The following is a 23,665-nucleotide window of genomic DNA, read 5'->3' on the forward strand; positions in this document are numbered from 1 at the left end:
AATTCGTCCAATAGCTGAAAGAATTATCAAAAGTAAACTGGTGATGGAACTAAAAAAAAAAAAAAAAAAAATCTTATGTGAAGTAACAAAAAATCTTTGAGGAGGGGCTGTTTGTCCCTGCTTAGAAGGAGGAGAAGGACTTTGTGATCCAGAAATGATGACTCTCTCCCATCTTTTACAGAATGTGTACAGTAAAGGGTTCTCATGGGCTGCTCCTAAAACTTGCAGCCTTAAAAACAATGCTTTCTTTGCAAGCTTCAGAGACAGAATATATATAGACAAGTTCCATGACTTCCACTCTTCAGAATTTGTCCCCACACTACCATTTGTAGCTTTCTGCCTCATCTGCGTTATGTTTTCTTGCAGGATTGCTTTCTGACCGACACAAATAAAGAGTCAGCTCTTTCCTTAACACCTGATCCCACAACGCCTGCCCCTGAAAAAGGACTGAAAGGAGTAAAATTTTCAGAAGTGGCAATTATTTTGGATGATGAGCCTGACGATGATGAGCCTGACGATGATGAGCCTGACACTAATGATGTATTTTTTCATCAATAAGAATGCTCGATGAAGAAAACTTTTAGGAAAACCACAATGATATTCATTGGAACTGTCCAGAATTAAATGAGCAATAAGAATATGGGAATGCCATCCAGATTTTAATTCCTGCTACTCCTGTTGTTTGTGCTCTAAGAGATGGACAAGAAAAAAAATAACTAATAGGCTAGAAGGGCTGCGAAATGGTTGTAATGCAAGGTTACTTTCCTAGATGCAGTGCTATCTTACGGTGTATTTAATCTCTTATGGCACGTGTAAAATGGTAAGACAATAAAACCGATTCCATAGGTGCTGCCTTGTCGTTATTTTACATGAAGTTATTTCTCGGACACCAATTTTCTGTTCTTTTGCGCACACCTCACCGTCGCGGTCAGTTTTTGAAAAGGAGCGGCTAATATTTTTCTAGTTACACGGTGCCTTTCCTCCCCGCAGGACGCAGCGGAGCAGCGGGTCGGGCCCCGGGCCCCGCACCAACCCCCTCCAGGCGGCGGTGTCGACGCGGAGGAGCTGCCCCAGGGCCCGCAAGGAGTCGGCGGGGGTCCCGGCGGCGGGGCCGGAGCCTCGGCGGCCGGCGGCTCCCTCCTCCCCGCCCCGCGGCGGGTGTGAGGTGGGGGGGGGGGGGGGGGTGGAGGAAGGGCGGCGCGGCCTCGCCTTCCTCCTCCTCCGGCGGGGGAGCGGGGACCGGGGGAGGGGAAGTTTCTGGCACCTTCTGGCTGGGTCGCCGGCGGGCGGAAGCGGTTGGGCCGCCGGCGGGGGCGGGCGCTGCGGCGGCGGCGGCCCGGGGTGGCGGCGGGGCCGGGGCCGGGGGGCAGCGCCATGGCCAAGTGGGGGCAGGGGGACCCGCGCTGGATCGTGGAGGAGCGCGCGGACGCCACCAACGTCAACAACTGGCACTGGTGAGGGGCGGCGCGCGGCGCGGCCGTTAGCGCGGGCCCCCTGAGGCGGCCGGAGGGGACGGGGGGGGGGGGGAGCGGGCGGCCGCCGGCGCTTAACGGCCCCGTTTCCCGGCCCAGGACGGAGCGGGACGCGACCAGCTGGTCGAAGAGCAAGCTGGAGGAGGTGCTGGTGGGGCTGGTGGTGGAGGGCGAGGCCGGGCGCTGCGAGATCAGCGACCTGAAACACGTGGAAGGCGAAGCGTCCTGCAACAGCCGCAAAGGGAAACTCATCTTCTTCTACGAGTGGAACCTGCGCCTCGGCTGGAAAGGTACGGGGCGGGGGAGGCGGTGATGGCCGTGCTCCTCGGAGGCGTCTGTCCGGGGCCGGCGGGGCTTCCTCCGGCTCGGGCCACCGCTGGCCCTGAGGAGCCAGCCCGCCTGCGGCGGGGGAGGCTCCTGCCGGGCTTGCCGAGCCTTGCCTGGGCGAAAGCAGCGCGGGGGTTGCGGGCCCAGCGCGTTTCCACCCGTTGCCCCCGGCTTTCCTGGGGAGATGTGCCCTGGCAGCGGCTGCCTTCGAGTTTATCCTGCTCTTCGCAAAGCAGCCTCTCCTCCTTGGCTCTGTGGGCTCAGGAGCCGTCACTTTGTAAAGTAAACTCTCGTTTGGGTTGGAGAAACAGGAATTTCTTAGTGAACCACAGTGAATCGAAATTGTAGGGAGATTGCAGGAGGCACGTGGGCCTGAACTGTAATAAATGCTTATTTTTAAATAATCTTGAAACCCTAGCTTGTCTTTTTTTTCCCCCTTCACCCAATTTTTTTGTACCACACACGTTTCTCAACGTTGTTTTAACAGCATATCAGCATAGTACTACTCGTGTTGCTTTGCAAGAAGTACATACTTCTGTTCTGGTGACATATGTATTGCTTGCAACAGTGTGCTTGAATTGCTTTAGTTTCCTAGTGTGTGCTTAATGCAGGTTGATAGCAGGGAACAGGAGACAGTGTAAAAGAGAGTAACAAATGTAAAAAAAAAAAAAAAATGTAAAAGTGTAAACCAGGGGATGTGTAAAACGGCAGATATTCTAAAAAATTTAGTGTAGTTTGCATTGAGGATAACGAATGAAAAAACTGTTTAGTGGGAATAAAGGAATAATTCTGGATTATTTGGGATAACAGGGGCTGTGCCCATGCGTTTTTGCTGTGCTGCATCCGCTCGCAGCCCCAGCTCCTGGAGGTTCACCCTCCGCTGCGCTCGTCCCATGGCAGCTCTTTATTTGCAGACTGACTTGATAGCGGTATCTTTTGGTAACATCAGGGAATTCTTTCCGTTTCTTAGATGCCTAAAACTTGATGGCAAATTGCGGACCGTCTCTTGCGTCGGAGTAAGGAGCAGGAAGGGCTGATAAAAAGCGCCTGCGCGGGCAGTTGTACGTGGATGTTGTAATGCCAAATGACAGGTTGCGCCTCCCCAAAACGCTGTACTTATTTCTCAGGCCTCAGTTGTTGCTATGGGAGGTGGGAATACCGAGGGCCATACTTGATTTTCCCCTCTGAATTCCTGCGCCCCAAAACAGGGCTGTAGTCTGTGGATCAGTGCTCCGGGTAATGCAGTTGGCTGCTCCAGCGGGCTGCCTGCCTTCTGCCCTTCTCCTTTTCGTGGTGCCCTTTCCAACGCGGTTCTGCAGGGCTGTGTGCTCCCCGGTTGGCCTGACTGGGGCTTCAGCGTTTGCTTTGATGCTGAGACCAGTGCTTGTATTGGAACAGATTTGGAGTGGAGGTTGCTCCCACAGGAATAGGGGACTTTAACAGGTGCTGTTATTTATTTATTTTTGTTTGCATTGATAGTTAACTATGTTTTAAATGTTACAAGTGTGTTACAAACTAAGAACATACTTATAATTGTGATCTAAATGTTAACAGAGAGGAAGGCAAACAACATGCTCTGTCGTGCAGTTTATATCAGTACAGTTTAAATAATTGTAATCAACTTTTTGATGTTTTGGGTCTTTCTAAAATCATCTAAGTTTTAAACACTGGTTAGTTTGGTTTTGTTGGGTTGTTTTATTTCAGTGTGTAAAGTTTAGAAGTGGGCAGACAGTATTTTGTTTATATTTCTATACAGATTCTTTCTAAATTCTTTTTCCTCTGCTAGGTCTTTATGCTTTTCAGCGTTTAACTATAGACAACTGTAATTTGCGTTAGGTACTTTGCTCGGTTCAGTGTTGCACTGAGTGGATAATGTCTTTGGGAGCTTAGGTTTAAAGGGGTTTGCTACTACACAGTGAAATTCTAAAAGAGCAGGGGCTGATGGTTCTTTTCTTATTTTGCTAGTTGTGTGTTTTCTGAGAGCTCTGAATTACAAACGAGAATTCAGACTGAACTGCTAAAAACACTAATTGCTGAAATTAGTTCCTTCTACAAGTCTAGGATAACTAAGAGTTCAAGCTAAGCTTAAAATGTCGATACACAAGGACAAGATGATAAAATCCTGAAATTCGCAGCCGGTTTGGAAAGTCCAGCGTTGGAAAAACATTGCCCTTAGCGATTTAGAGTACAGAGCATCAAGGAAGTGAGGAACTAAGGGTACTTAATGGCACTAAAATTGAGCAAAACGGCTGTTCTCCCTTTCATTTGTTTGAAGACGTAATGAGGATTTCAATGGATTAGTCTGCCTGGTGATGGAAGCTTTATGAAAACAAGTATCTCCTTTTAAAACGTAGGTATTTCAACAGCGGTTTTATACGTAGGCCTGTCCGAGATGTGCTTTCACTATTAATTATCTAAAATAATGGATTGGCACGGGAAAAACAAAAGTTTAATTCTGAGGTCTGTTACTGGAGTCCCCTGGGATTCAAACAAATAATTTGATTGATTGATAAAAAGGTAATAGTTTTGTTTATATTACAGTGATACTAAAAATGCAGAGTTGTACCAACGTTCTGCCTGTGTAATATTGAACAACCAGCTGTTCGTTAACTGATTGGACTTGCTGTCCAGCACAGATATCATCTGCATGAATCCCTTGGACAAGCAATTTTTTTGAAGGGGGAAAAATGCCTATTTACTGTTTTTATGAATTTAAATTTATCATTCCAGCCTGTGTTATTTGGGAATCGTTTATTAACAAGTTTCACAACTACTAAAATAAATTAGCTGAATGGATAGAAGTCAGGTTTGTGCTTTGCTCCTAAAAGCTCCTTCCTGCACGCTTGCACTTCCTTTTTGGGGAGAGTAGCTGAAAATAAGATTTGCATTACTATCTGCAAAGATAACGTTGCGTGGTTTTGCCTGTGCTAAGCCTGGAGCTGGAAGACAGCAGTAAGGAGAAAACTGGGACAGCTGCACGTGATCTGTGTTGGGCCCAGAAGTGTTTTGGTGGTATAATTGACTAGTAGTTCCCATGGCTTTGCACTTGAGCGAACAGGTTGTCCTGGGAGGCTTTGAGAAGCCCAAGAGAGGTCTTCTGGTTTAGCCTTTCGCTGTGTGGATGTTGCTGTCCGCTTCTGGACTCACAGACTTTGCATACGGCTCCTGACTAGGAAGGGATCTTTGCACCGTGCTCCACTTGGTGTTACTAACCATCAGTTGCTCTCTTTCTTGCTAAGAAATGTCGTCGGAGCGTTTGTTTGTGTCCTTTACTGCGATCTCGACCGGTAGCACATTAGGTTGTATCGGTGCATAGTGCCCCCCGGTAGCGTAGCGGTCATTTCAGGGTAGTAATTAAAAATAACGAAAGGAGAGCGATGTTAAGTAGTAGCTGGCTCTAGCTAGCTCCTTTGAAGGTGAGAGAATCAAAGGAATATTACGTCTGCCTTCGTGATAATTCCCCTTCTGCAGTCAGGGGTAGCACTGGGTTTGTGTTTTAGAGTATTGCCGATAGACTGATAAAGCCCGTTGTTGCGTTGCATATGTTTTGACAACGAAGCTGACGTAACAGTATGAAGATAACGGGGTTTGGGGCAGAACTGCATGTTTCCGCTATTGCTCGCTAAAGAGATTTTAATGTGATCTGCGTAGTGAATAAATTTAAATAACAATGCTTTTGCAAGGCAAGGGGGAAAAGTCTTCAGTGGAAAGAAAAAAAGGTGTCAGACCTTAAGTTCAATCTTCTTACAGTAAGGTCTGAGGTAAGGAAGTAGAGCACAGGGCTCATATCCCAGAACACCTGCGTAGGTAGGTGATGGCGGGCCCTTGCCCAGAGAGATGCAGAAAGGGAGCGTAATTTCTGTTCTTGCAAAGTCCTTTTGACCTGTACAGCGATCACCGGCAGTTCACGGTAAAGCTACTCAAGAGTAGTTCTGAAAAATTTGCAAGTGAAGTTTCATATTTTTAAAAAATCTCAGTTGTATACCTGTCCATTATACCTACGTACATTTTATGGTGACACGCCTGTACGCTGGGAGCTTTTCAGCTATTCGGGAAGGAATAGCTAGGGTTCTGTGGAGCTTCTAAATAAAGGGCAGGCAAATTTAGGGGAAGAGGAGGTTATTCTTCCCCTGCCCCCTTTAGACTCGCATTCCGTGTGGGCAGACCCAAGTTGTTGTAAGCGGAGAGCATGAGGAGAGCTGACAGTTGGAGGTGAGAGGAGTGGCAGGGCGGTCGTGCAGACTGTGCTTAGTGAGACGGCCCTCTGTGCACGTACGTACCTTAACGCGTCTATACAGGAAAACGCAGTTCTGAGAATAGTTTACTATGAAAGTACTGTGGCACCTTTGAGACTTTCTGTTGCTGTTTAGTTCCTTTAAATGAGATCCTAGGCAACTTGCTTCAAGTAACGCTTTTGTACGACTAATTTCCAAGATAAAACTCTTGCTATGGGGGAAATAGTTTTTAATAATGCATTTAAGAATTCGTTATGTTAATACAGGTACAGTGAAAGAGTCTGGTGAGAAACATAAGGGATCTGTTGAAATTCCTAACCTGTCAGAAGAAAATGAGGTAGATGATACAGAGGTAGGTGTGAAATACTGATACGGCTATATAGGTTCAGAATTCTTAAATAAAGCGTTAATCAACATATAGGCACCATATTTTGATTTATCCCGTGATTAAGTGGGATAATTACACTTGGATAGTTTATTTCATGTTTTCAATGTTTTATACTTGGAATAATGACTTCTCTCTGTTCTCAAACTTACCTACTAGGAATGTGCACGGTTTTCTTTGCTAAGTATTGTTTGTGACGATATACTAACTACAAAATTGAGAAGTACTCTGCTTGTTGTAGTCTTAAAAAAACCCCAAGCACCCCCCCGCCCCAGAAGCTAAGAACTTCAGGAATCTCCCTGTTGGTTGTATCGCAGTCGTTACTGTGGCTTCCACAGCCTCCTCAGCCTCTGCTGTGTAGTAGGCAACTCTGTTTGTACTTGACGAACCTGACTGAGCTGCTGTGGAGATGAGATACTGCCTTTATTTAACTCAAAACCCAAGAGGGCTTATTTTTAGCAAAGGTAGGATAAACGGAGAAGATAATGAACTTGAAATTGCAGCTGTCCTCTGAATATAGTAAGCAAAGCCAGAGTACTTTGTTGCCAGAGCCCAAAAGGCTCATGTTTAGATGCCTCTTAGATCTCGTCATTTTTCTGTTTCTAGATAAACGTTAGCAAAAAGAAAGGGGAAGGCGATGTTCTGAAGGACCTCATGAGAACTGAAGGGACCACAAAAGTCAGAGCGGCCCTGAGAGACTACCTGAAAGCACTTAAAACAGGTGAGTTAAACCGGTATGTTAGGTACATTCTTACGCAGCTGTCCGTCTGGAACGGATTGGTAATATATTGACAAGTCCTGGGGTTTGTATTTATTTTAATTGTCACTGGCTGAGATGAACTAAGTTAGTCCTGCCAGTCAAAGTCTTCATTGCTCTCAAACATGGCAGCGTCCAGAAGTTTCTGTAGCGACCCTGGCTGTTCTGTGTTACACCTACTGACCACGGCGATCACCGCCAGGCCTGCAGGCTGGCAAAGCAAGGCCCTGCTGTACCGTTCGGAAGTTCTCGGGAGGGGGCGCGTTCCTCAGTGGGCAGACGTTATTAATTTTGGGCTGGGTAACTTTGAAAAGCCCGTGTTTTTAAGGGAAATGGCTGTTAGGCTGTGCTGCTAATAAAAACATAGGGGTAAGGCGGGAACCTCTGGATTGGAGTTGTGTGTCCCGTCCTGCGCTCCCATTCTACACCGTTTTACCCCTTCTCCAGAGTTTTGGCCAGCGATCTTCGTTACATGTGTAATGGCAGGGGGGTTGTACAGCTCAATTTCGTACTGAAGAGCGCCTTTCTTTATTGCAGAGTTTACCTTGGGAATGATTCTGCCAACAAAAGCTGCCGTTGGTCAGGAGCTGGCCGCTGAGCGAAAACTAAGTGGGAACACCGTGCAAGTAAGTATGTTGGCTTTAAGTGTTGTACGAATTTAATGTTACTGTAAATGTAGTCCCTGTAGTGTTTTTTTTTTTTTTTAACAATTGCATATTCCTGGGATTACCTGCAAAAGCGAAAGCCTTTGAGGTGGAACTGCCACCTCACTGCTGTGGTCAGGGCCCGTAACAGGGAAATGACCCGTCGCAGATCCTGGGCACGGCTCTGCCGGGCGGGAAGAGGACAGCGGCGTGTATGTGCTCGTGAATGCTTTGCTCCGTAGCGGCTGTTGCTTCAGCGAGGTGAAGCTGGAATTCACCTGCACGCATCCCTTCCCCCAGCCTACAGGTAGCTCCAGGCATCTTTGGAGCAAAGCACAGGCCCGTAATTTTGTCACTGATTTAGTGAATACTGATTAATAATACCGTCACATAAACGTGGAAGTAGATTGTATAATTAATGTATATTCACAACGCGGTATGTTTACGAATGCGCAGGTAACACCAATCCTGCCATTCCAGAACTTGTAAGTAAGTGCGTGCTCGATCTTGCAGTCATTCACCTGCCTATTGCTGGCTTTACAGGATTCTGTTTCACCGCAGTCTTTGGAGATAGTTGGGGTGAAAATTCCAACAGTGAAGATACTGATGAGAGAAATATTCAACTCTCCAGCAGACGAACTTTATAGCATCTTCACAACTAAGGAAGTAAGCGATACTTTCAGTAGGCGATACAACTTAATGCAGATGTTTGTTGTTACATCTGAATAGTTGTGTGGTAATGAACGCGTCGCATCACAGCGTCAAGTACAGGTAATACTCCTTACGTACGTTAAGTGGAGTGATGCGATCGTCCAGAAACGGAAGGCTTTGTGAGCTACCCTTTTCTCATAACCAAGCATTTGTAATGCTGATGGTCCTTTGCTCTTCAAGTTTTGGCAAACAGCTTCACCTTTTAAGCCGCTGAGGCATTTCAGTGGTGAAAATGCAGAAGGAGCCGACGGTTGCTGAGGTGGTGTGTGGGTTTGGTCTCCTCCCAGGGGACGGAGGCTGGGGAGCTGACCTCCTGGACAAGCTGGCAGGAGTCCTTGCGACAGCAGTCGGAGGGCACTAGAAGGTGGCAGGAGGCTCATTCCACTTTTACCTTTTTAATGAGAGCTTATTCGGGTGGCTTAGACCTTTTTTTTTTTGCCAGTTTTTACCTTAAGAGGAAGAAAAGCCACCTAAACAAAGCGAAGTTGCGTCTTTACGCAGTTTGTCTGCAGCTCAATCGCGTTCTCCTTTGCTAGTCAGAAAAAAACTAGCTTTTTTACCTGAAAGTGCTCAGCGACGGCCCTGTTGTTACCCGCAGCTTACAGGTTAATGAGACGAACTGTTGGATGCGCCGATACTGTTGCTTGCAGGGTATGAAATACAACATTGCTAATCTTGGGCTTGTGTCTGTCAAAAGAGCCTGGGCTGGTATCGGAGAACTTTTAAATTAGAATCCCAGCGCTCCCCGTGGGAAGCAGTAACGGCTCTCAGCAGTTCTACTGCACCTTCCTTGAGCTGCTGCTCCGTCTCCCTCATTTCCAAATCGTTCGTGTGTGCGTGTCCTTTGCCCACGCCCCTTGCGCGTGGCCAGAGTCTGCTGGTCTTTGCGCTCACCACCACAGGCCTCTCGGCATTTACAGCCTCGTTCTGTCGCCTGCTAGCACCACGGGTCTCAGAGGAGCGCTGCAATAAGTGAAAGTGCGTAAAGACCCTTACGTACGTTACGGTTTAGTTACCTTCTTCCATCTTACTTCTTCAGCAAACCTCCCTTGTCTCCTGATACGGCGCATTATGTATCAGCATGGATCTGTAGTTAAGTGGCTTGTGCTCTATTCCTTCTTTTCTAGTTGGTACAGAAGTTCTCTAAATGTCCTGCTGTGATTGAAGCCGAGAAAGGAGGCAAACTCCAGATGTTTGATGGCTGTGTCAGCGGTGAATACGCAGAATTGGTAAAAAGCTCCTACTTTGCACTTTAAAAATGGGGGGTGGTCGGGCGTCAGCTGCTTCCCTGAGCTCAAAAGTAGCGCAGGTGCCTGACGTTTCAGCTTCTCTAGTGCACAGCCAGGTCCTCTACTGCAAAGCCAAAAAATGGCAATTAATGTTTTGTGATTGCTCTGCCCCATCGAAAGCGCAGGTGCTGACCGCACCCAATGGCCTGCACTGGGGGAGAAAGCGCTCAGCACCATCCTTTCTTACGAGGAGGAGCGAGGAAGCGGGTTTAAGATTTATCTCCCGAATCCAAATCACCACTTCTTGCAGCTGGAGAAGTGATCTCTCTTCTAGTCGGGGCAAACGTGAGACTCTCCCCACCTGAATGCTTTGCAAATAGAAGGGGAAAAATCGGTAACTAGAGCTCAGCTCCATTTTTGAAACCTCTGAAAAATCATTTTCAAATCGTTTTCACAGTTGCCAAGCTTAGGCTTGGTATCTTCATGTCCACCCAGACGACGGGCAGTAAGCATCACCGACAACTGGGCAGCTTTTAAGAAGCAAAGCCTTGGAAAACGGGCTTCTCAGCTCAAGCTAACGCAATGTTTGTTCGCCGCAGGACCGTTACACTGGCCTCAGCGGTAACGACCCCTTACGGGAGCTGAGGGGAGCCAGTGCAGCTGGATGCCCCTCTATTGAGGCGAAACAGGCAAAACACAAACGTCAGGGCTCAGGGACAGGAGCGAGCCTGACTTGGCGCCGCTGCGGCTGGCTCGGGGCGGACGCTGAAGCAGCACCTCCCCTCCTCGCGGGAGCTGGTGGCCCGCTGTAAATGGTGTTTCTGCAATGCTGCCTAGCTGGCGCAGGGCAGCGGGCTGGATGGCTTAACGGAACGGCACGGGCGTGCTCCCTCTCATGCTTACAAACTGCGGAGGTGAAAACATGACGCTTACTTGTGCCCATTTCAAGGTCTGCAAGAAAACCAATGTTTTATGCTTAGTAACGAATCAGCCTGACCTTTTTCTGTAGAGAAAACAAAACAGAGGAACGTAGCAAGCAGGGAGCTTGATGAAAACAGTTTATTTAAAAAAAATAACCCAACAAACCCCAGTCTTTGTATTGTTTACATGCATGTGTCTACTATTACATAACGCTCCTCTCCTTATTTTTCAGGGGAGATTTAGCAATGGGTGGTCGTAACGTGAATTAATCTCAGACGCTAACGGGGAGAACCTCCTTCTCTTCTGACAGGTCCCAAGCCAAAGAATCGTCCTGAAGTGGAGGTGTAGAAACTGGCCTGACGGTGAGTCTTTCTCAGGACCTCTAGCTGGGGCCGCGCTGCGCGGGGAGAAGGAACAGGCAGGACACGCGACAGCCTTCCTGCCTGGAAGCTCACTTACGTCTGCGTTCTTTGGAGAACGGCCTGGTGTCCAGAGCAGTTGTCAGCTGTGAAAACAGGCTTCGCTCAGACAGGGGCAAAAGCAGGCAGGAAATCAGCAACAGCAAACGTACTCCTTTAACGAACGCTTTATTGAAATGTCATCTTCTCTTCCTTCAGAACATTACGCAACGGTGGCCTTGCATTTCAAGGATATGGCTGCTCAGACGGAACTGCAGTTAGAGTGCAAAGGCGTTCCCGTCTCCAACGAAGACAGCACCAGACAGTGTTGGAAGAAGCAGTATTTTGAAGAAATACGTGTTTTACTGCAGCAGTCCCAAGACAACATGGAATGACGACAGCGCTGTAGTTTTGTTAGGGCATTACTTTTTATACTCGGTTAACGTTTGGTTTTTTTTTAAAAAGTAATTTATTTGTGGGAAGAATAAAGACCCACTTCTATGATACTGTATATAATTTAAGTCTTATTTATGGATGTTTAGTGACGGAGGTGGTAAGTCAGATTCTGTATATAAACAGCTTTACTGGGGAAACCGATCCCTGTTCTGCTTGCCTGTGACTTGAGAGTACTTACGATTCCGCTGCGGCATCGTACTGCCATCGTAGGCAGGGAAGCTGCATCGGGCAACAGGAAGCATTTGCAGCTCTGTCATATTCGATGTCTCGAGTGGCAAAATTGGGTCCCTCAGGAGGTGGGTGCGCGTCAGAGGGCAACTGGAAGGGATTATAAAACTGGTGATACGTTAGATCTTTCAAGAAATGGGGGGGACACAGTTACAGCCTCCTTAAATACTTCTTAAGATTGCTTTAACTGCAGAGTGAGTTTGTTTCTAACTCTGCATTAGGGAAATTAATTAACCATGTCGCGTAATTGGGGCTGGCGTGGCGGTTACCACGGGCAAGTCTGCGTGCACTGGACTCCCTTACTTGACCTCAGTGTGAAATTTAGTTTGGAAGAACCAAACGGCAATAACGCTTCCCTTGTGCAGTTCTGCAGCCTTCCACTTACATCCCTGATGGCCCTCGCCGTCCTGTAGCTCAAATTAAAGCGAGCAACTGCTTGTTAGAGAAATTTGACAGGAGAGCAGCTGGGATATTGAAAGTAAAGACCTGTTACTCTTAATTAAACCACACTGAGGTTAGCAAGGCTTAACTTAATTCTCAAATGCTTTATAAAAAGTGTATTATGTATGCAGTTTGAAACAAATTGACCAAAAAAGGGCAAGCTGCCTTTGGAAAACATGGTTGGCTCAATAAAATATGTGATTTTACACGCAGTTTATTTTCTCCATTAACTAATACTGCCAAACTAAATGCGTTTGTATAGAACTCAAGTCCTATATATTTTATTTTTACAGGACACCGACATATGGCAACCTTACCACACGTAAACTTACATCATGCAGAAGCTAAAGATGTGCTGCTCTTTTCTACAGGCGAGGTTTGCCGTCAGTTATCCCCTTTGAACCTGGTTCAGGTTTGTTGTAGTAGCAAGAACAAACGACTCGCCGCGAGTCGGGAGAGAGGGAGGGGAAGAGCCCCTTGAGAAGGGGCGCGGGTTAGCATCTTTCTTTTTCTGAATGCTGAAAGTTTAGTTACCTCTTGTGACAAACATTCGAGGGCAAAGAGCCTAACATTTTGAGTACAAAAAGGGTTTGGTGTATCGGTTGACCAAGGGGTAACCTTTAAATAAAAAGAGAAAATCTAGGTTTAAAACTGAGATCAGGCTGAACAGTTTTGTGCGTAGATGACCCGAGATTCTGTGACGTGTAGTATCTGAGAGCAGGCTGCTCAGCAGCGTACCCTGCAGCCCTAGTACTTCTCCGAAAAGCGTGCCTCACCCATTTTCCCTCCGGACCAAAACGCCCCTTCCACCTTAGCGTCACAAGTGCCCACTACTACTTTGCTCTGCTAGTCTGCGTTTCCGTGTCTCCTTCCACTAGCAGGAGTAAGCAACGGGACCAACGGCCAATCCTCGGCGTTAGAAAAAGAAGTGACTTACTTGTGTTTCCAGTGTGCGCCACTCGCTCCCGGGCTGCGAGGAGGAACCGCCCCAGGCGGCTTTCTGTAAGGACAGGGCAGCGAACTGCAGCCGACGGCTCGCCTTCAGCGTGCTTCGTGCTCCCTCGTGCCTGCACAGCCCCACGTTCGGTAATACGTAACGAGCTTTCCTACGTTACAACGGGAAGCACCTACCTGTCCGGCCCAGCGTAAGAAACGGGCGGTCAGCTTTCGCACCCACAAACAGCCCCGGCTGACTGCCCCGACGGTCAAAAAACGGACGTTTTTTCCTTTTTCTCACCAGCACTCCTGCACTCTTCCCATCTTCACTGTAGGTGCTGGCACTTAGCTGACAGTAGCACTGCAGGGCCGACCTGAAAGTTCAGTTTTTGCACACAGTTATTTTGCAATTGAGAAAAACCAAAGAGAAGTTTGTTTTACCTGTAGCAGGTAGCCTTCAGGAGAATTCCTAGCACTGTCAGCCAGCCGTAGCATAAAGGGGGCAAGCATTGTCTCGGAGAGGCGAAACAATTTAGTCGCGAGTGCTAAAACTTCTCATATTCCTCACAGACTCTTGGAGAGTTTCATAAACCCCAAGAACGTTAAACACCTTGTTCTCCTCAGCCGCTGAGCTGGATGGAGCAGAGTTAGGATTACGTATCGCTGAATAACAGTGTGACGATAATGATGTAGAACCATACGTAGCTCATACAGTATCGTACATGATGAAATGATAGCATCATAAATGTAGTTTGTTCTCTAAGTAAGTCTCTGTGAAGAGTTCCCTATCCTAAGATTTTCCCAATAGAACAAAAGAGGGGAGCCACACGTAGAGAGCTTGTGGGAAACAGGCTGACGTTTTTTGGAATTCCTGTGTGGGAGGGAGACGTGCCAGGGAGAGCAGGCAGCACGAAAGAAGAGACGAAGCAGAAAGAGGAGGAGATGGTTCTGCTCGTGATGGAGCGCTTTCATAGCGCAGGAAGGTGCTGTACAAGGACCTGGTCTCTGAGCTAGCCAAAAGGAAAAAGAATTAAATGCGCAAGACGAGATTTGCAAGACCGCTGCCAAAGCTCAGTACAGAGGGGATGGCCTTACCAGCGTGAGCCCGGCTGTTGGGGACTATGGTAGCGACTGCGCACGGCAGAAGGACAAAGTATTTTCAAAGTTTAATTTTGAAGGGGTTAAAGGGGAGGTGGGATGAGCCAGGAGGAAACGGGTAACAATTAAATGAGAGGTGGGATGAGCCAGGGAAGAGACTAAAAGCTTTAAGAGACTGAGGAAGCCAGGTAAAGATGGGGTTTTGAAAGACAGGGATGAAAAAGCATTCTCCAAAGGAGAGAAATGCAAACTAGAAAACAGATTCAGAGTAAAAGAAGGGGGATACGATGGAGGAAATCATGACTTACAGAACACGTAAAATGAGGGGCACGTGGAGGATGATAAAAGAAAGAGGTGCAAACAAGGAGAAGAGGAGACACATTTGTGCAGGTACCGCTTGCTTTTGTTTAAAAAACTGAATACTGGGCAAAAATTCCCAGTAAAAATCACAGGAATACTCCGCTTAAGGGGGCAACGGGCAGGTAAGGAAAGGGCCATAAGAATAATGACGCGCCTGGGAATCCTGACACAACTTTTGAGCAAAAGAATAGCAAAGCTAGTATTACGTTCTGTCCGTTTAGAACTACGGGATCGTCAATTCAAGCCAATCAACGGGTTTTTTAATCTCTGGTCAAATTTGAGGTGGCTTCTCGGCGCGGTGGCAGAGGGAACTGCTGGCCTGACACAGCTTACAGATGTCTGATGCGCGTCTTGCTGCGTAAAGGTGCTTTGCTTCGAGAGCCACCAGAACCCAACAGGCTGCAGCACCAAGGTGTCACACGGAATTGTAACTCCTTTGTTCATGGAAAACGGTTATCAAATAATGGGCTTCTGGCGGGATTCTGAATGGCCAGCGAGACATTTGTGAGAAAATACTTGACAATAAAATACAACATGGCCGCTAATAGCGTTTGCAGATCACATAGGGAAAAACATCCTAAAAGTAACTTTGGGGACCTGGCCCGTGACCAGCTGACCACAGCAGGGCCAGTGTTCCTCGGGGAAGACAGAAGTTCCTCGTGTCTCACGTAGGTGATTGTCACTAAATACTGTCTATACTTGGTACACGCTTCCAAAAGGGGGGTTGAAATAATGAGAAAAACTGATCATGAAAGACAGAATCCCACTCTTTAGTACCAGAATGACGGCGTGATCTCATCCCGTGCGAGAAGCTAAAGCCCACAAAGCGCAGTAGCTGCAAGGGGCAGTCAGGCAACACACCAAAAATCGGATACGCATTTTTAGTAAGAGTAATTAATGAACACACTACTCACCAAAGGCTTCTCGTGGCTGCTTCACCCCTTGGAGGTTTTGGATCGGTTAGGAAGATACTCGCCAACCATGAGTACGCCTGGTAGAAGACTTGATCGAGGAATTTTGATACTCGTTGCGTTGAAGTTTTGAGCAGAAGCTGTTGGTGAGTTCTCTGAAGTTACAATCTGTGGAGAAGTTGGTCAGAAAGGGCAATAAAATTATTCCTGAAGAGAGTGAAAACATAATTACTTCATGTCTGAATAACGAGGAGAGCAACTTAAGCACTCACCAGCATCAATACAGTGTCTGTAAACGCAGGAATAACAGTGCTAATAAAGGGGAACGGAAAGCCCAAACTTTAAAGAGAGAAGTGATTAATTACAGAAGGTTAAAAAAAAATGAGAGCAGATTCAAAGAGTAAGAGGAGGCAAAAAGCATCACGTAATAGAATTGTGGAGAAGCAAATGATGCTAAACTACATTAAATGGGAGACAGAATGAAGGAATGATTTGGAAGAAAAGAGACCAAGATAGATGCGTTACGAAAAGAACAGAAAAACAAATGAGCTAAGCAACTGGAACATGAAGCTGAAAATGGAGTTTAATCGGATATTAAAAGCAGTATCACTGACAGTCCAAAAGGTCACATAGGAAATGGATATTGCTCGGAACCAACAGGAGGAGGCGTGAGAGGGAAAGGCGATAACGTCATTCCAGCGTTTCGGGGGGCGGAGAAGTTGTCAGGGAAGGCAGTCTGCAAACGGTGCAGGAGAAATACAGGTTAAAATCAGGGAAATGAAAAGTTCCACTGGCTTCTGACACCGCTTCACGGTCTAACACGGGGCGAGCACACAACCACCAGTCCCTCGCGACTGAACGTTGATGCAAAGGAACGGGGAACAGGAGCGGCACTGACATCAGTTCTGTACATCTGCTCATCCTTCCTCTCTGCAGCCGTCCCGTTTCTGAAGCGGTCTTTGACGAGAAATCCAAAGACTGAAGCAACGTATTATAAACAAATGAAAAGTCATCACAATCAGTTTTAATGAAGTGCACAGAATAGCAATTGATCATGTCAATAAAAATAAAACAATTAATTTTACATCAAGTGTGCTTTATTTCCTCCACAGGTATTCTGTTAAATAAAGCACCATATATATACTGCCAGGCCACAGCTAAAGAGGATTCTTTACAGAATCAAATTTCTTGTGGTTGTTTAGTATACAAGTAAACTTAATTTTGATAATAAGAACCACAGCGATCTGAGGCAATCTGCCTCTATTATAAGGTACAAAACTGGCACAGAGGACACCATATTATACACAGTAAAAATGCCATAAGTTTAAATTACATCATACAGGGCAAGGGGGCCCTGTTCTCCCAGACAGCCATATTAAATGAAAGCCACTACAGTGAACTCTTAATTACATAAAACATACCCATTATCTGATTGCCCTTTAAGAAAGTGTACGGTAGAGGCAAAAAAAAAAAAAAAAAAAAAAGAGAAAAAAAAGAAAGAGAAAAAAAAAAAAAGAAAAAAATCTGGAGTTCTGCCTGACCAAGAGTTAAGCATATAAATCTATCTTGCCATTCAAGCAGAGAGCACTGGACAAACTGAAGCACAAAACAGAAATAAGCAAAACTTATACAAACAGCGTTTGTGGGGGGGAGAGGGGAAAAAAAAAAAGACGACTTAAAAGCAGACATGCTCCATCTAATGTCAAGAAGCAGCTTGGTTTCCTTTTCCAGATATCCTTGTGACCACGTGAATGGTAGACTCAATGGTCCTACACAGGATGTCTAAAATGTCATGCTGCGGCATATGACTAAAAAGTCCTCTGGAATGGCCACAACCGATGGATAAACTAGTTTCAGGGTCCTGGGATGGTAAGGCTTGACCGTCGCAGCTCCTCAAATCCGCGAGGTCGGATAAAACTGCCGAAATCGACGTGGAAGGAAACTCCGAGTCCTCCTCGGCTCCAATGGAATCCTTGGAAGTCTGCAGGTCTTTAAATTCTTTGCACTCTTCGAATTTACCATTCCCTGACTGCTCCTCCGTGTGCTGTGACCGCGTGGCTAACATTATGTCTTCTGAAAATGAAGATGGAACCTCCATTCTGTACTCCTTGACAGAACTGTTCTCAGGGGAAGGAGGATCTTGCTCAGTGCCCGGATCAATGATGGAAGAGTCCCGCGTCTCGTTATCTGAAGTGCTTGTTGGGGTCAATGCCTCCCGGGGTTCAGTTTTTGTATCACTGATACAGCTATCTACAGTGTGCTCCTCATCGCTGCTGACCCGTCTTCTCTTCACAGGAGTAGCTCCTTCATCGTCTGCAAGAAAGAGGAAAACCCGCTTAGGGAAAACGCGCTGTTTTCGCGCCGCACGTCCAAGTAATCACCCTTTCCTTTCACATTTCTACCCTTTCCCGTATTAAACACGGAACTTCAATAAATACTTATTTCCTTCCAGAAAATTCACGTAATTGCCTAGAATTTTAGCTCCGTAATCCAATATTATTTCTGGTGTAGCGTTGGGGATCGGAGCCAAGAAATGGCCCACCTTCAGCGGTAAGAAAATGCATTAAGTTTGTAAAACCGTAGAACTGTTAGAGCGACAACGCTTAGAGAAGGCAAACCTTTAGTTTTTCTTTCTTTGGCTTCTTGCTCTTGTAGTGAGTTCCTCTGTTGTTGACAAGCTCTACATTTGTTTAAAAGCTCTTGTAAAGTTGGAATCAGGGCTGAATTGAGCTGTTTGGGAGTGTGCACCGAAAGCAGCAAGGCAAGCGCTCGGAGGTCCTACAAAAACAGAAGTAAGCAAACTTAACTAGCCTCGTTTCACACTCTTCTCTGAATAACCCTACACGCGGATCCGCGCAGTAAGCAGAGGCTTCAACGCTTTCTGAACATCCAAAAGAGCAAATCCTAAATATACTTACACTACTGAAACTTCCCACTCGCTACTAACACGCTGACCTTAACGCAGGTCCGTCCTAAGGGGACGAGAGTACCATGCTGCCCACTGCAAGACGAAATCTTTGAGATGGAACGGAGAATTCCGGACAGCTCGGAGTGCCGCTCCCTGAACTTAGGACTGTCCTGTTGGCAGGGGTTACATCTCCAGCCAGCCAGCGAAGGTAGCTCTCGCCGGGAGCCCAGCTTACGCGCAAAGCAGCGCTAACCACGCCCGCCTCTTTGATTAGAACCCGGCACGTGGCGCGGAAGAGTTTCCATGGAAAATAAGCTGCCTCCTAAACGATGCCGATATTTGAACGGCTTAGAAAAGACTCACCCCATTTAACGTAGAGCTCGCTTTGGAAATTTCAACTCTCTGGTTGCTGAAGTCAGATTCTAGGCTTTGATATTGATTTATTAGATTTGTAATTAGAGTATTGATTAAGTTGGCACAGTTTGCTTCAGAAAACACCTGCCCTTGGACCTGTGAAAAGAACATTATTTTTTTAAAACCACAAAAAAATGGAATTGGGAAAACAGTATCCCAAACTGAAACAGCGTATATGACTGCATTTCTTAGAACAGAAATTATCACTGAAGGACCACGTACCTTTAGAAGAAAATGGGTCAGAAAGGTGTAGACAATGTTGTTGTTGAGAAAGGTCCTTTCATCCATCAGAATACACTTAATATATTCTGCAAAAACTGGATCTTCACAGAGGAGCTTTACGCAGTTCTTCGACATCGCAGACTGGTGAAGAGAGAGAGAACACCGCAAAGTCAGCACTGGAAGTACGGCGCTGCCGTCGCGCTCTGCCCACGGTTGTCGCAGCTGGAGGCATCCAGCCAGGCCCACTGACGTTCCTAAGTCATGCTGGAGCGTTCTTACGGATAAAAATATTTCAGGTCTATCAGGTACCAGTCAATTGTACAAATTAATTATTGTCAATTATTTCACATTCTCCTTTTATGAAGTTTATTCCGCAGGAACGCCAGTTTATCGCAATCAGTAGGTATCTGAAGGGCTGGTGTCTCCTAACCTGTGAGCCGACTACAGCGTCCCCCTGCAGAGGTGCAACGGCCCCTCCTTGCAGCGGGCGCACGACGATACCCCGACTTAGGGATCTCCCAGCTTTGATTTCGTCATACCAGCGTTTACGCTACGCAAAAAGCTGGAAATTCAGAGCGGCAGGATGAAGCGGTTTTTGTACACCGCACGGACGGCCATCCTGCCAATGCTACGCACTGTGCGAAGCTGCGGCCTACGTTTTTGCAGGACCTAGGGCGTACTGGGAGCAAATACAATTTGCCAGATTTTTACACTGGATTTATCAGGTTCTATCAGACGACGGGCAACATAAGCAGAGGTATTTTCTATTCAAAATACTAGTGTTTTGAATGATTAAACAATACCCACTAGTTACAATCTACGGGTTAACCTCTGTTTCACATTCGTTGTGTTTTGCCTCTATTCCCATTCCGTTCGTTCTCCAACTTGCGGGCTCTTACCTGAGTCTGACAAAGCTCAGTCCAAAGTTTGGGGAATAGCGCAAGATGAAGCGGCAAACCTTCATATGCAACTAGGACACCTGGAATTTCATGAGAACATAAGTTATTGTGTGAGAATTTTGTTGGAGATACTCACCTCCTGATAAAAGTAATACCAAGGCGCCGTACCATTTTATAAGACCACATTCTAAGCGTTTTTTACAATCAGAAAGACCTATCGTCTGCCAAGTTTGTACAGTACATTTGTAAATACACGTATCCCTTCGGTACTTCTGTGAAACGTAAAAAAAAACCTAAAGAGCTGGCTTTAGTTCTGAGCTTGTAATCAGGTTATTTTATTACTGTCTTACATTTTCAACTGGTCAGCTACAGCACTTCAAGGGTTCAACTCTCTTTTTTTTAAAAACCGCATAGAATTTGGAAAGGGCAATCTTCATTATTCACCCAAGCACCATTGTTGCCCAGGCCACGGAAGCGTTAAGGGAGGCGCTGAACAATCGCAGACGATACACGTTCCCAGCGCACTTTAACTAACGCAACCTACAGTAAATGCTAACAATGCCAGAGTTGCAATCAGAAGAGCGTGGCAAACAACGAGCAAATGGGCGATTGCGGGGATCAAAAGAGCATTCTGCTATCATCGCTCTTTGGGCGAGGTTAATTTTGTATAGTTTTATTTCTCTAGAAGGGGGATTTAATCGGAGCTCGCTAGCCAGCTTCCACAGGCAGAGAGAACAAGCGGGTATTTTCAGAAGGTGGCTCATTCTGCTGAAGAGATTTAAGAATCAGAAGATAAATTTCTCCTGAAGGAATCTACGTCTCTCCACTGACTACAGAGGGAAATCTGGCTGGACGTCTCATTTTCAGACAAACGAAGCGCGACGGCTCCCCGTCTGTGTGTCCACGTAATAACGATCCGTGTGACACTGGGGTTTGTGCATCTGCACCTACCGCACTGGTATTTTTAGTTTTATTTTATTAAAAATCAAACCACGACGTGCCTTTGGAGCAGCACGTGGACTTAATGGGGAATTCAAGGCGGGACGCTCTCCTGCAGAGAGCCAGCTGAACGGCCGGAGCAGTCAGACAGGTAAAGCCACGAGCGCCTTGTTCACGCACCAAAAAAATAGATTCGCACTGTGAGAGGAAGAAACGCAAATCCTGGTGGTACCTACTGGCAGAGCTGAAACAAGTATCGGGTACAAACTACGCGACTGAATGGTTATAAACTTCATTAAATGTTTTGATGGTTCCCAAAGCTATGGAGTAAAATAAACTCGGGTTGGCAACAACAGAACCATGCTCCTGGGCAGACTGCCCGTTCATGCCGTTGGCAGGGATGCTGAGGGTTCAGGGTCTGATCCAAAACCATTTAAACTGCCACACCAAACAAAAAAAAAAGCTCCAGTGAGTCCTGTATTAAACTCTAAATGTGCAAGGAGACTGAGTTCTCACCAGCTGCCTCAGCTCCTTTCTGGACAGGCCCGAAGCGTGACAGTCATGTAGGTAGGATTGCACAACGTTACACACATCATACAGGTTTGTGCATAAAAATAATGTCCAGAGTGATTAATGCAGCAAGTTTCACAAGCTCTGCTTTTTCTTAATAATTTTGAATATAAAACGTAGTGGAGAAGCACTCAGAGTTATCACAGAAAAAAAAAAAATCCTTAGGCTGTTTAACCTTCATACTTACTCATTTTAACTAAAGTTTCAGTAAACTTTTCACAGTTGATTGCAACTCGACATAGTAGATGGATGAACTGATGATAAGAAAAGAAGTAGTCTAGCAGCATACGATCGTAAACATCATCTTTGCCCTGAAGATTTAAGAGAGCTTCATTTAAACTACATAAGCAACTGGACAGCAACCAGATTTCCTAAGCAGCTAGCTTAACGGTACTGCACTCCTTGCCCTGAAGTGTTTCATCAAATACTACAGGAAAACACGCTGGGAATTTCCAGGTCTAACCCAGGCCAGCTGCGTCTCCTCACCGAGCCCTTGGCAAGCGCAGCGGTGAGCCAGGAGGAGGGATGGATGGCAACCGCCATTCCCCCGGCAGTAAAAACTGTTCTTGTAGGATTCCGAATCCACAGACTGAGAAGACGCAAAGCTGTGCGAATACCACATCTTGAAGATGACAAGAAAAGAACGCAGTAATTTTAAATCCTATACAGAAACCTAAATATAACACATACACTACCGCTTTTTAAATCGGAATTTGTCCGTTCCTGTCTGCAGAAGTCAGATTTTTTTTTTTTCAAGATTGAGCTTCGCAAGCTTTCAAAGCAGTATTTTCAGGACTGTCTCGAACCAAATGATAAATACATGCCAAGGGTTTTGTGTGCCAATATTTTAATATCTTTTGGATGTATATGCTTAAAATGGCATCAGCTTCTGTAGGCCAGATAGCCAAAAGGAAATCTCACAAATTTCAAGCAAACAAATGCAGTCTTAGACAAAACAAACAAATGAAAAATAAGCGTGCAAAACCACAGGGGAACGTAATTGTGGATGTGGTTTTAGAGGCTTAAAAATATCTCCTGGCTCCTAACGTATACGAATTCATTGTAAAGTGTAAAATACCGTGTCATATAATGTGACGGCTTTTTAACTTCCAATATTTACATTATTTAGTGTCACATCCATTACCTCTGGATACATGATGGAAAAAAACACTACAGGTAATTTCTGGCTCTAAACATTTTTTTAATAACTTTTGGATATACAGTGAATTTGCTGGTGCACAAATATACAAAGCATCATTCTGAAAGCTTTAAAAAAGAAGGGTTACTTACCCTACAGTAACCGTGCTTCTTCGAAATGTGTTGCCCACACAGATTCCCATCTACGTGCACATAGGCCCCATGTGCAGGAGATTGGATTCTTTCTGAATAGCAGTGTCCACTGGGGCTGTGCCTGCACCCAGTGTGTCCTTGCGACCACTGTACCTGAGGGCATAAGGGGTATGGCGGCTTCAACCACCACTCAATTCCTTCACCGATAAGAATCCCCTACGACAGGGCTCGGAGTTAGCCCAGGAGGACCACCACAGAATCTGTGTGGACAAAGCATCTTGAAGAACCACAGTTACTGGACAGCAAGTAACCAGTTTTCCTTCTTCAAATGATTGTCCATACATATTCCTTTTGGGGTGGGATTCACCTTACCTGACTTTAGCTATCTAAAATGTAGTCATTTCGGTAGTCCCTGCAGCCAACGGAGAGCGAGACGGGCTCCTCCGGAGGAAGAGCCACCTCGCCCGCACTCAGGTGTCTAGGACAGGAAGGAGGGCAACTTCTCTCCTTCCGAGGGTAACTAGTTATCGCCATTAGCCATAGAAAGAGCCGGACGCTGACCTTTTAGATAGGCAAAGTTACGTGAGCTGAATCCCACCGTTGCTGCAACTGCAATTACGGGACGTGGCAAGTGACTACGAAGTAGCCCCACCGAAGTCGGCATCCCAGCAGGAAGCCCACAGAAGGGAAAATGGAAAGGAAAAGACTTAAAGCCCTGTGTGATATTTCAGGTACTGGTATTTTACCCAAACAAAGAGGAGATTGTGCCTCAGTCCCGGTGGAACGGACTCTAACGAAACCTGGAGGATCTACTTAGCTGTCTGGGAATAAACCTTAACATATTTGGAGACCCATCTGGACGGTCCCTGGGCGGTTCCTGAATTTTCTTTATAAATGCCACAAACAGATTGGAA

The 23,665-nt window shown here is 46.2% G+C and overlaps 2 protein-coding genes across 21 annotated transcripts in view; one reads left to right on the top strand and one right to left on the bottom strand.

Annotated features, from left to right (window-relative positions):
* Positions 1-1,374: 1,374 nt before the first annotated feature.
* LOC309588314 (activator of 90 kDa heat shock protein ATPase homolog 2-like) lies at positions 1,375-11,477 on the top strand (the record flags this gene model as incomplete). The annotated part of the gene is made up of 9 exons (XM_082307424.1): positions 1,375-1,454; positions 1,572-1,762; positions 6,301-6,386; positions 7,026-7,140; positions 7,714-7,802; positions 8,364-8,486; positions 9,659-9,760; positions 10,992-11,043; positions 11,299-11,477. The coding sequence occupies 9 exons, from the start codon at positions 1,375-1,377 to the stop codon at positions 11,472-11,474; spliced, it is 1,014 nt and encodes a 337-aa protein (XP_082163550.1). The 3' UTR covers positions 11,475-11,477.
* A 5,734-nt stretch (positions 11,478-17,211) lies between these two features.
* Positions 17,212-23,665, bottom strand: part of USP34 (ubiquitin specific peptidase 34) — a gene marked incomplete at its 3' end in the record, with an annotated part of 139,784 nt that continues 133,330 nt past the window's right edge. For 16 of the 20 annotated variants that reach the window (XM_082307405.1, XM_082307416.1, XM_082307417.1 and 13 more), the window contains 7 exons: positions 22,752-22,904; positions 21,649-21,772; positions 19,953-20,032; positions 19,054-19,194; positions 18,781-18,927; positions 18,128-18,287; positions 17,212-17,822 (listed from right to left, as the gene is read on the bottom strand). In XM_082307405.1, the coding sequence (XP_082163531.1) occupies positions 17,212-17,822; positions 18,128-18,287; positions 18,781-18,927; positions 19,054-19,194; positions 19,953-20,032; positions 21,649-21,772; positions 22,752-22,904 (1,416 nt within the window). Of the gene's footprint in view, positions 17,823-18,127; positions 18,288-18,780; positions 18,928-19,053; positions 19,195-19,952; positions 20,033-21,648; positions 21,773-22,751; positions 22,905-23,665 lie in introns of those variants that run through there. The other 4 variants (XM_082307410.1, XM_082307409.1, XM_082307407.1 and 1 more) reach the window with 2 other exon arrangements.

Source organism: Platalea leucorodia (genome assembly GCF_965183815.1).
Source record: "Platalea leucorodia genome assembly, chromosome: 3".
NCBI lineage: Eukaryota > Metazoa > Chordata > Aves > Pelecaniformes > Threskiornithidae > Platalea > Platalea leucorodia.